Source organism: Excalfactoria chinensis, chromosome 6, assembly GCF_039878825.1.
Source record: "Excalfactoria chinensis isolate bCotChi1 chromosome 6, bCotChi1.hap2, whole genome shotgun sequence".
NCBI lineage: Eukaryota > Metazoa > Chordata > Aves > Galliformes > Phasianidae > Excalfactoria > Excalfactoria chinensis.
Genome location: NC_092830.1, coordinates 8,250,905 through 8,262,850, shown reverse-complemented (window position 1 = coordinate 8,262,850; position 11,946 = coordinate 8,250,905). Strand labels below are relative to the sequence as shown.

Here is an 11,946-nt window from a genome sequence, read left to right as displayed (position 1 = left end):
AGACACAGAGGCAGAAGGGAATGCAGTTCCATTTATTTCAGTCGGAACAATGTGATACAATACCACCACCCCCTTTTGTATTACAGTTAAGTCTCAGTTTGGGACCAAGTTTCAAGGCAAAGGCTTTAAAGGAAAAGCAGCAGCTAGAGAGTTTCCTAGGGAGAAACCACAGTAAATTGTCAGCAGACTTAACTGTAACATAGAAAGAAGTGTTTTCTGAAGAGCTCAAAGCTTTACTGAATTAAAGGAGTACTTCTATCCCTAAGTTCAACTGCAACAGTAAAATCACTGGTATCATTACTCTGCAGTTTTACTTGTTGCGTAAAGCCTATCTGATATGTTATGTAGTCTTGCATTAGTTAATTTGAATTTAAGTCTCAATTTCTTTTTCTACAGGCTATGCAACATAACAACTGGGCGTGCTTATGAGGGATCACCTTTTACCTTAATCAAGATAAACAGCCTAACACCCACACCAAAGGAACAAGGCTCAAGTCCAGAAGTAGCCAGCACATCTTTTATTGAGGTAAGTGACATATTACTGTGGGGTTTATCTTTGTTTTATTCAAAGACAGACAGGCATCCTCTGTACAAAGTCTTGAGCGAGGCTTCTCTTTCCTTTAATTGCATAAGACATCCCACTCACATCTGACAACACACAGCACTCACTCTGACAGCCACAACAGCTTTATTGAAAGAACATTATAAGCCTTTATTTTGTCTCCAAACAAGACAGACATCATAACCCACTTCTCACCTTACAGAAGTGAGCTTAGAGATATGCCAGTGGTACACACTGACATGAGAACAGTTGTACCCTGATGTTGCCCTCTACAGTTGGGCTTAAGTAATAAAGTAGTAATAACAAAGTAATAATAATTTATCTATTTTTATTTTATTTATAATTAGTAATTCAAAGCCTTCTCTTACAAAGCAAGTCCTAGTTCATATTTTATTTTTAAAATTTAAGTTGTCTGCCTACAGGTTACATTCAGCACACATTTAAGGAGGCACACTTAGAAATACTGAGTTAAACCTCATTAATGCAAAGAGATTATTTAATATTACATAAATGTAGAAAAGCACTCAAGTCAGCCTTGGACTTGACACACAAGGAACCATCTGGACCATCTTCTTTATTCTTCTATTTAACTGACTTGCATTCCTGGAAAAAAAAAAAAAAACAAAAACACACTTAGAGCAGAATAGCAACTTAACTCCTTCTCAGGTATCTCAGACTAAACCCTTTTAAGAGGGCAACCCCCTCTACTTCCCAATTGCCATTTAGTGACTACATAGAGAAAAGCTGTTTCATCATTCTGGTTTATCCTAACACTTCAATTCATTTTTCTTCTTTTGCAGGACATAGAACCCAGCTCCTCCAAACCTCCTTTACAGCCCAGGAGCCCTACCACAATGCAGCCATCACCACGTAGGAAACACTGAAGCACACAGGGAAGACAACTTGAGCAGAAGCTGCCCCCCACTCAGGGGAAGCCCCTATAGAAGGGGCTTTCCCTCCTCACCCCCACTCACGGGGCCCCGATGCCAGGAGGGGCCCCCCCACACCCCCACTCAGGGGGGCCCCTATGCCAGGTGGGGCCCCTCCTCACCCCCACTCAGGGGGCCCCTATGCCAGGTGGGGCCCCCTCACACCCCCACTCAGGGGGGGCCTTCACAGGCCCCCTCACCGGCAAAAAGACCGACATGAACCCACCATCCCGCCCAAAAATAAAAAAATAATATCTCTTTAGAGATAGTGCAAAACCCAGTGTCTAGCCCCATTACAAAGGGGGAAACTCCAGCCACTCACTCCAAGAGTGAGCAGCCAGAGTTTCCCCCTTACATTCCAAACCAAGTCAGCACAAAAGCAAAGGCCAAACGAAGAAAACTAACAGCCCAAGAAAAAAAAGCTCAAAGACCTAAAAAAACCTAACTACTCAACACAAACAATTAACCAAAACTAACAAAGTCAACTTAACACCTCAACAACCAAAAAAAAACCACAAAGCACTAACATCTAACTCCTCAAAAGAAGAAATTTCAACAACAAAAAGAAAACTAAAAGCCAAAAACTAAGACAACTAAACAACAAAAACAAGCCAAGACCTAACAAACACACCTCAACAACCAAATTTAATCAACAAAAGAAAACTCTGCATGTTCAAACACTAACTCCGCAAAAAACACCAGCCAAAACTAACAAAGACAACTCCTAACAGACCAAACTCAACACAGAAAAAGAAAAACTCAAGCAACTACACTTTCCCCACAAAAAACAAGCCAAGTCCTAACAAACACACAAACATCTAACTCCTCAACAACAAAATTTAACCAACAACCAAAGCAGCAAACTCCGCATGCTCAAACAACACACTAAATCTCCAAAAAAACACCAAACTCAACGCTACATAAACAAACCGAGTCCTGACAGACCCCAACCGCAAAACTACTCTACGAGGAGAATTCAACGACCGCTGACAAAAGCCGAAAACTCTGCACGCTCACCGACACGAACACTTTCCCTCAAAAAACAGTTTTGGCTGCTAACTCAGAAAACTCGGTGCCACAAAAAACAGAAACCAGCCAAGTCCTAACAAGACACAAACAACCAACTACTCAGCGAGAAACATTAACTGACCTTCAACAAAACCAACTGCTGACCGAGGCAAATGCAACACAGAAGCCACCGCATGCGCTAACCTGACGGTGCCAACAATAACACGATCGAGCTAACCCCCGACGGCTCCGTCCCCTAATGAAGCACTAACAACACTACAAACTCTAGCCTCCGAACCACACAAAAAACAAACATACACCAAAAACTACACAAGTTGCCGATGCTACACGCCTCAACCGATCTGCCCTGCCTTCCGGACATCAGGCTCCGCACTAACAGAAACCGCATGACAAAAGAACACAACGCCAACCTCTGCGAGCCCCTAAACCTGATCCAAACGAGCCGTCTGACTCGCCCCCTGCCACCGTGCCCATTGCAACTCCCTGAGGCAACATTAACAAACATTCCACCATAACCACTAACTATGGCCAACCGGCAACAGAAAAACAACCCCCTCACCGCAGTGCTAACCTCCAACCGACCGCCTGCTGAACCCCGCTTGACACTCTAGCACGACCCTTCTCCTGCCTTTGCCCGCCAGCCACGGCATCGACAGACGCACCAGCTGCACTAGAACCTGACAAAACTAAACAGCTCTAAGACATAGCACCTCACACTACAAAACCCTTACAGGACAACCACACCAATATTTCTTAACCCTAATCCTCTAACAAGTCACACGCCTCGAGGGCACGACCGAAAACGCTCCATCTACCTCCAAAAACAAAAAAAAGGGTAAAGAAACACAGCCCCTACCTGGTGACGCCGTATCCTCATCCCGACGGGCTTCCGGGTGGCCGACCTTCTCGTCTGACGGCTCGCGCCCCTGCTCCCCTCCGTCCTCCCTGTCGAAGCCGATGCTCCGCTACAGAACGCGATGTGAAAGGAAAACCCTGCTGTTCGGCTCCCTTGCCGATGTGAAAGAAAAAAATCCTGCTGTTCGGCTCCCTTGCTTCCGTGCCTTTGTGATGGTTATTCCATTGCGAATGCTGCGGGTCCAACTTAAGTATCCCGGGACCACAGGGCTCCACAACCTGTCTGGAGAGTGAAAACCTGTAGTTCTGCCGGCCGTCCTTCTCACGCTTCCCAAAAGCTGCGCCGATCGTCTTTACCCTGCAGTCCTCCAGTCCCTTGCAAAAATAAAATGATTAACTGAGTAAAATACTACCTGCAAATCACTCACCCCAGCTCCCTTTGTTCAGGTTACTCCCGTCACTTACTCGCAATTGAAGACGAGCTCCGGAGGCCTCGCGCTCCTCCCGGTCTCCTGTCACCTGCACAAAAATTTTAGTCTTAGACTCGCTGACCGAACCTCCTGCAAAGATACATTTCACTTTCCTGACAACTAGCAGGGACGTACAAACCTACTGATAGAACAAACGACTGAAGCCGAGAAGCTCCTTTTGGATGCGTGCACGCCCATTTCCACGCTTCTCGGTCCCGGCCTGCGACGGACGCCCCCGGCAATGAAACCCACATGGACCGGCCGCTCGAGCCCCGCTCCTCGGCGCTCCCCTCGCTTCCGCGTCCCTCGAGGAACTCTCGCCACAACACCGACTCCGCCGCCTCGTCCCCGGAACGTATTCCTGTAAAATCTGTGAGCCCTCCACGGCAGCGTTCCTGTCCAGCCGTGTCTCCGTGTGGAGAATGAGACGACGCTCCTGAAACTACACAGAAAAGGAGAGAACACACGATCCCGTCCCCGAAAGCAGGACGGACCGATGCGCCCGAAAACGCCGGCCGAAGGGGCGAGGCCGCCCCGGGGTCCCTCTCCGCCCGGGCTCGTCCGGCGGCGGTACCGCGCCGGCCCATCCGAAACGCCGGGTCGGAACCCGACCGCCGCGCCTAACTGAAGGCGAGGAAATAGAAGCGGTCGAACGGCGGACCTGCGAGATTACTACAAAAAACAAAAACAAACACAAATACCTATTAACTCCCAAACTCTCAAGGCTTCCACCGCCTCAGCGATTCCGGCATAAAGGAGTCTCCGCCGCGACCCTCGGGCGATCTGCGAAAAGAAAAAGATTCCGTTTAAGCGGCTCTCGCCGTCGCTTCTTACTCCCGGCGGCACCGAGACCGCGGGAACGCGGCCCCGTCCCCCTCGCTCCGGCTCGACAAAAAGGAAGGATCCGAGAAAGCCGCTCAAAATCTCGGGACGGACCGAGAACGCGGCGGGGCTGCGCTGCGACTCGGAAAACCGAGCGGCGGCTCCCTCCGAAAACGTAACGGCGGCCGGACGGCGACACTGTGCCGGCTCCCAGAAGCCGGGGAAGCCCAGGGACTACCCCGCGTCGGCTTCAAACTGAGCGCGGCGAGAGCCCGGCGGTCTCCCGTCGGGAAAGCCGGGCCCCGGACGGCTCCGAAGCGCGCCGTCTCCGCGGCTCCGGTTCCAATAGAACGACTCACCGGTCAGGGCCGATCCTCGACGCGGAAGATCCGGCAGCAGCCTGAAACGAAACAACGAAAAACATCACAACCAAGCTCAAAAACACGCGTTAAAAAAACAAACCCACCTACCGCCTTTCGGCATCACCAACGCGAAGATCGGACGAAGAAACGACACCCGCTTCGACTCCTCGTAATGCTGATTCCCGTCGACTCCCTCGTGGCTACCGGCGGCCTCAGCCGGAGCTTAAGAGGCGTCGGCGCGGTTCCGCCCCCGGGCTGCCGACGAACCGCAGCCGCGCCCGGGCGGCCGCAGCTGCGCCCGGCGGCCGCGGCCCCGCCTGACGCTCGCCGCCTCGTTAGCGCAGCTGGGGCTCGTTACGGCCGGCCCGGGGCCGTGACGGTTTGACGTGTGAGCCCTAGATCTGAATTAGGGGCTGAGATGACGTTTCTGTAAATGACAGCTTAGTACGCGCTTCCCCTTCTCTCCTCTTTGACGGATTCATAAATCAATTAAATAATTGTGCCAAATTGGAACGGATCTCTTTGCGTCTCACGAGACACCCTTCCAAAGAACGTCCCCGCCATTAACGGTCTCCAGAGTCCCCTGCTGTCCGCTTTCTGTCTCTGCCACGCTTTCTCTTGGCCCTCATCCAAAGAAAAAAAAAGGAGAAAAAAAAAAAAATACAAAAACCAAACCAAAACAACAACAACAAAAAACAACCAAAGAACAAAACCAAAAAAGATTGTTAAATATGTAACAACTTTGTACCTGACTGAAGAAGAAAAACTAAAGGTGGAGGTGGAAATATGGGAGCAGGGATGTGGCAAACACCCGCAGGGGTTAATGATGTGCCTGACAGAATAGCTGGTGAAGGACATTTGCAGCACAGCTTTATGAACGGCTCTGTACGGTGTTGCTCGGGGTTATGTTGATGTGACGCATACATGGGCAGGAACGCTTTCGGAAAGAGTTCGGTCATCTCCAAGGTACTGTGTAAAGACTTCAGTGATTAAACTCGCTTTGCTTAGCAGTCTTGGTCTTAATTGGAAATCTCGATGTTTTGGGGACAGCGGGAGGAAACCTTTGCCTGCTGGTTTTCTGGCAAAGCCATCCAGTTAATGTAGTTGTGAAATACAGCGATCGGGTACTGGCACATACAACTCCTTGGCTTGTAAATGTATGAATACATCTCTCGCTTTCCGGACCTACTGCCTGCAAATGGGTGCGTGTGCTCAAAGTGAACGTGTCCTGGGCTACAGATTCTGACCGAGAAGCCCAAAGCGGACTTCCCTCCAGATGTTCCATCACTGCTTCTGGCTGTGATTTAGCATTTTCTGTACAGCCTGATAGTGACAGGACAAAGCAGAATAGCTTTAAATTACAAGGGGGATAGATTTAGGTCAGTTATTAAGAGGCAGGGATTTTTTACTCAGGTTGGTGAGGCATTGGCACGGGATGCCCGGAGAAGTCGTGATGGCCCCATCTCTGGAGGCATTCGAGCCTGGGTTGGATGGGGGGTGACTGAGGGGGTGGCAGCCCTGCCCGTGACAGAGATCGCTCCTGCTGCTCCCCTCCCTCTCAAAATATTGTCACAGAAACCCAATACAGATACCAATGTCTGTTACTAAATGAGGGGGAAAAAACCCCACACCTATTCTTGTCTGGATTTCCTTCAAAAAATAACAAAGTAGTGCGACTTTGATGTGATACTAGAAAGAAAGAGTGCAGTTTAATACGGGTTGAGAACATGAATAACAAGGTAGATGGGAGGTTTAGATCTCAGAAGCCTCGAGAAGTGATCGCTAGCTGTGAGAATACTTTCCCTGGGTCACAGACTGTAAATCTGTGCTATTCCTAATTCATGAATGATGAAATGGTTTCATTTTTTTTCTGCTCAGAATCAACGCATAACATTCAGAGTCTGATTGCAGTTGGAGTCTGCAGGTCACCAGAGGGAATCCTGATACTAAGATACAGTTGGGAAGGTAGAAGAAAAGAAGCAAAACAACAACACCTCCCACATACAGAAACAAACAAACAAACTAAAAAACAAAGAACAAGGAAGAGAGAAAAGGAAAAAAAAAAAACAAAACAAAAAAAAAAAACCTCTTGCTGTGAAGCTGTCATGTATTGCAGTGAGAAAGTGTACGAGCAAATTAGTTCCCTCAGCTTCTTCCAGTCATGAGATTAGAACCTCATTTCTCGTAACTGAGATCTTGTGAATAGAAATGAATTCCAGCCTCTGCCCTTTATCCTCTACAAAGAAGGCTGTGAAACTATTTTATCCTGTTCAACTCATCAAAGGTACGGTGAGAATATTTGACTAAATCTGCCAACAAACCCAGTTCTGTAATAAAATATCAATCTGGATACACTGCAACAAGGGATCGGCAGCCTTCAAAGGAAAATCATTAGGCTGCCTGATGAAAAGTCAAACGCTTCTGGTGAGAGAAACCAAAACTCTGACTGTAACCGAGAACAAACCAGGTTTTCTCATCACCGTAATTGTTCATGTTAACCAGCAGGCAAATTTGGGTAAGACAAAGTATTGCTGTCAGCTTTACTGCAAGGAAAATAGATATTTTTCCTAACAGATGGATAACACAAAGTTCATCTCCATCCGAATATTTTAATGTATGGGAAATTGGTAATCACAGCCTGAAACTCTGATTGATCAGCTGAGGCAAGTGACGGGTTTGTTGTGGGAGCATAGGTGAGAGTAATTCTGCTGTGCTCCTGGAAGGCGTGGAGCTTGACTCCACCTCCTCTAGACCTCATTTAAGGGCTGACCATAACTAAGGCAGCTTTTCTTGGTGAGTGCTTCCTGGTGGAGATTGCCTCAGCATTTCCCAACATAGGCATCCATATTGGTGAGTTTTTCCCTTATAAATTATCTTTTGAATATCTGTTACCATCTTTGTGTCATTCTTCCTTACAATTCACGTGTGACAAAGCATGTAAAATCACTGCGTTTTAGAAGCTCAGCCAAGTGCTGATTGTCTTTCCATAGATTTCAGAAGCAATAGGCTTCACAAAAATAACTCAGGGATTTTTCATCTGCTCACTGTTACTGAGCGCAGAGCCCTCTGTCCCCCTAAGCTTTATCAGCTTTGTCAGCTCCATGTGAGTATTACTTAATGGTAACCTCTGTTATTTTAATGCTGACTGAGGTACAAATGTCCATTCGGGTAACCGAGTGATGAAGGGGAGTTTTTGTTTTGTCAGTTCGCCATGCTTTGCTTTTGTTATGCACCGTGATTTAAGTGTAAGGTGGACAAAAATGAATCAAATTCCCTTAAAAACAGGAAAGCATTTATGTCACATACGAACATCTTGGAAAATATCTCAAAGTTAACAAAAAAAATAAAATAATAATAATAAAAAAAATGCACTGGTACCCTAACCCTAATTTGGAGATGTCAGGATCTGTTGCTTTTCATTCTGAGCGATATTAAACACAAGTTTCCTGCACTCTCACCCATAGCACAATGCATTTTAACCAAGGTAAAACATGTTTATGTTTAATGACATAATTCATTATCTCCTCAAGATTCTTTGCTAGAATTCAGAATCCAAATGAAGCTTTGGGTCCCTCATATTGCTCTGTCATAGGCCACAATGTTATCTCTCACCATCACAGTTTTCAGTTCCATCAGAACTTCTAATACGATGAGTTGGAAATTCATATTGCCCTGGAATAACTATTAAAAGATAGTTCCCGGGAAAAGGGGAAGCTTTCCAAACTCTCCAATGCTGTGGGATATACATCCCCGTGTGACTCTCCATTCCCAGCTTCCAGGCTCGTGTGGCAATAAAGTACATAAGTGGCCGCTTAACAGGCAGAAGCCCTAATACTAAAATAAGGGAATGGGCAGCAGCTGACCGGCATGGAAGAGTGCAAGATGAATATCTTCATTACTTTCTAGGTCTGCGCTGGGCCGGTTGTTGTCTGATACACTTTTCAAATTGAGGCTGGCAGTATGTTAAGATATTATCCCTAAGGAAATGAGAAGGAATAGGATACCTTTATTTCAAAAAATGAAAATTAAGTGAAGAATCAGAAGCCCAATTTTAAGATGTCCTTACACCACAACGTATGGTCATTTTGTAATGTATGTATACACACAGGAAGAAACAAGAAATCAAACATTCAATACATTAATTATCTGGTGTGTGAGTGAATGCCAGCAATTCATCTTACAATTTTGCTTAAAGTCACATAAAAGGGACCACTGAGAATCATCAGCAAGATTGCAATTTTGGCTGACATGCTGACATCACAGTCACAAAATAAGTTCACATGCTGCGCACGAAACATCTGATTTCCAGTTACTAAAGCCCTCCTGTTGTGCTGTGAGGATATTTAGCTTATTATCTGTAGCGCACACAGGAACGCCGGGACAGTTCAGCCCTTATTACTTTTATTAACATTCCTTTAATTCTATACGTAGCAAAAATGCCAGTCATCATTTGCAACCATTTGATAGAGGAAATTAACTTTGTAATATAATGAAAACAATCTATATAATGCATAATATAATTGCATTTTCAATGTGAAAATATGCTTCCAAGCTGTGCCTTGTGAAGCCATTATTAGAGATGAGCAGGCCTTTCTGAGCATGCCTAACATCTCTTTCCATTATATTAATTTTATGTTTCACGGTAGAATGCAAACAGAAATCCTCACTGTGGAGCATCCATCGTAACATTTTGAAAGGGCTCTGATGCCTTTTTAGACCACGGCTTTTGCCAACCAAACAAATTCAGAGCCCACTTCTCAGTTACGGATTGCGCTTCCAGCGTGATGAAAATGACAAGTGTGGAGTCACTTGAAATGACAGAAAGGAATATCACAGCAAAAAGTGGAAAGAAATGCTTAGAGATCTTATACTGCTTAACAAAATAAAATCTTAATTCATATAAGAAAGCAGAACGTTCTGTCATAGCACCTTTAAACAGCTTAGTATTGATTACTGGATGGTGAGACAGGAGAAAAATCATTCAAAGAAAGCATACAAGACAGAGGATCCAGAAGAAAAGAATAAGGGATGTTTCATATTACAGAGAATCATTTAGAATTTGGTGTGATTCTGCAAAGATTCCCTTATGCTATTCAGCTGCTTGCAGTCAGGTTATTCCGTCAAATCCCACAGATGAACACAAGGGAATAACTGGATTCGAAGTCACGCATGCACATCGGCACTCCAGAGGAAACGATGATCTTCTACGCAGAGCACCACGTCCAGCAGAGATGCACTGAGACCAGGAATATCTGAAAGAGTTAATCTTCAGTTTTAATCAAAAATTATCTTTCACTTTATCAATGTACAAATTAAGGTGTTTATCTATAAACTTAACATGCGAAACAATCATAGCCCAATCAGAATACATGACACTAGGAAATTATTAATTTATACTACATTGTGGTCTGTTCAGAAATTCACTCAGATTAAAAGCAGAGGGAAACAAGCTCAGTCTCAAGGAAAAAAGGCAGCATGCAGACTTTCTGATTTACATGCATAACAATAAAATTAAAAATCTTGTTGAGTGTGGAGCGGATTGAAAGACTTCAACCAGTCTTCCTAATAAAAGATCATTTTATAAGCAGAAAAAAAAATTGCATTTAGAAGTGAATTAGCAGTTCTACTTGTGTATTAAGCTGTCCTTTTTTGATCCCCTTCTTTTCAGCATCTCTTTAAAAGAGTAGTAAATAGTTTCATCGCTGCTTGGGAGGTGTTGAGATGAACCAAGCGTTTTCACTTGTGCAAAATTCAGAATCCCACAGAAATGTCACCAGCGTGTTGCTGTAGGTCAGCTGTGCCAACTAGTGCTGAGTTTTCTTATCCGGAATCCAAGTGAAACGGGCTCAAGTGCCTGTCTGAAGTAGGCTGATTTTGGGTGGCTCTTTTTCTTCATTTAGATGAGAATTTATGTATTGGATGAAGGAAAGGTTACCAGAGAAAGTCATTTGAAAACATCCATTTTTACAAGTTGAAAACAAAGAAGAGAAAGGAAGGAAATGTTTTTAGTGGAACATTCTTCAGCAATGGTCCTTTGTGGAAACATTTCCAACAATCTGCAGTCTAAAGTTCGCTGTCTAAACCTCACGTTACAAGACCAAGATTCTGCTGGCTTTGGGTGCATCTCTGAAGCCACGTAAAGCCTACAGACACAGCATCACTGTGAGAGGGACAACTGCTGAACTTCATTTCCCTCTTACTTACACCGGTGAAATTCAGGAACTACTTTTTGGAAGAAAATGTGACCATATCTTTAATTACATTTGCACAATTCATACAGTAATCACATTTCCCACATATATACATTATAAAAAACAATGTGAACTTCTTTCCCCTCTTCCCCCCCCCAAAAAAAAAAAAAGATAATTAGATCCTGGAAACAGATGGTCAGCCAAATATCTTTCAACTGACTGGAAAGTTTATTCCTGCCTTCAAGAATCTGGAGTTAAGTTCAGATACAGCAGGAGCTGTGGGACAGAGTACGTAGGATTTCAAGGATTAAAGGTTATTGTGAAGCACATGAGGGACACAAATATTCTTCCTCTGAGCTGTGGATAGACAACCTCTATTAAGTGGTACAAAAATGATTGTGAAATTTGTGCATCCCTTCCAAAACACCTTCTTCAAAATGCTGGAACAATCAAAACCTAAGAGCAATAATGCTGACAAATGCACACCTTTGTCTCATCCACCTGGCAGCATATCTAAAACGCACACTGATTCTCATTCGTACAGCCTATTCTCTTCAGCATCTTAAAACATCATTCTTCTGTTTATCATGTTTTCCCTTTTCAGCAAAGTTCAGAGTCCTTAGAAGGACTGTGAAGATCAGTTGCCTTGATTTTATTCCTGGTGACAGTCATCTATTTTACTGCTTATTTAATACTATGCAATTTAAAAGAACTGTGGAATGAACG

The 11,946-nt window shown here is 44.7% G+C and overlaps 1 protein-coding gene across 1 annotated transcript; it reads right to left on the bottom strand.

The window, feature by feature from the left end:
• Positions 1 to 400: 400 nt before the first annotated feature.
• Positions 401 to 8,695, bottom strand: LOC140254024 (uncharacterized). The gene is made up of 6 exons (XM_072340200.1): positions 8,642 to 8,695; positions 4,547 to 4,901; positions 3,989 to 4,287; positions 3,841 to 3,894; positions 3,377 to 3,750; positions 401 to 1,165 (listed from the first exon to the last, which is right to left on the bottom strand). The coding sequence occupies exons 1-5, from the start codon at positions 8,693 to 8,695 to the stop codon at positions 3,394 to 3,396; spliced, it is 1,119 nt and encodes a 372-aa protein (XP_072196301.1). The 3' UTR covers positions 401 to 1,165; positions 3,377 to 3,393.
• Between the last annotated feature and the right edge of the window lie 3,251 nt (positions 8,696 to 11,946).

Coding starts and splice junctions, on each gene's coding strand:
- LOC140254024 (XM_072340200.1), bottom strand. CDS start 8,695: ATGAATTTCCAACTCATCGTATTAGAAGTTCTGATGGAACTGAAAACT. Junction 4,288..4,546: donor GAGAGTTTGGGAGTTAATAG/GTATTTGTGTTT, acceptor TTTTCTGTGTAG/TTTCAGGAGCGTCGTCTCAT. Junction 3,751..3,840: donor GAGCTCGTCTTCAATTGCGA/GTAAGTGACGGG, acceptor TATTTTTGCAAG/GGACTGGAGGACTGCAGGGT.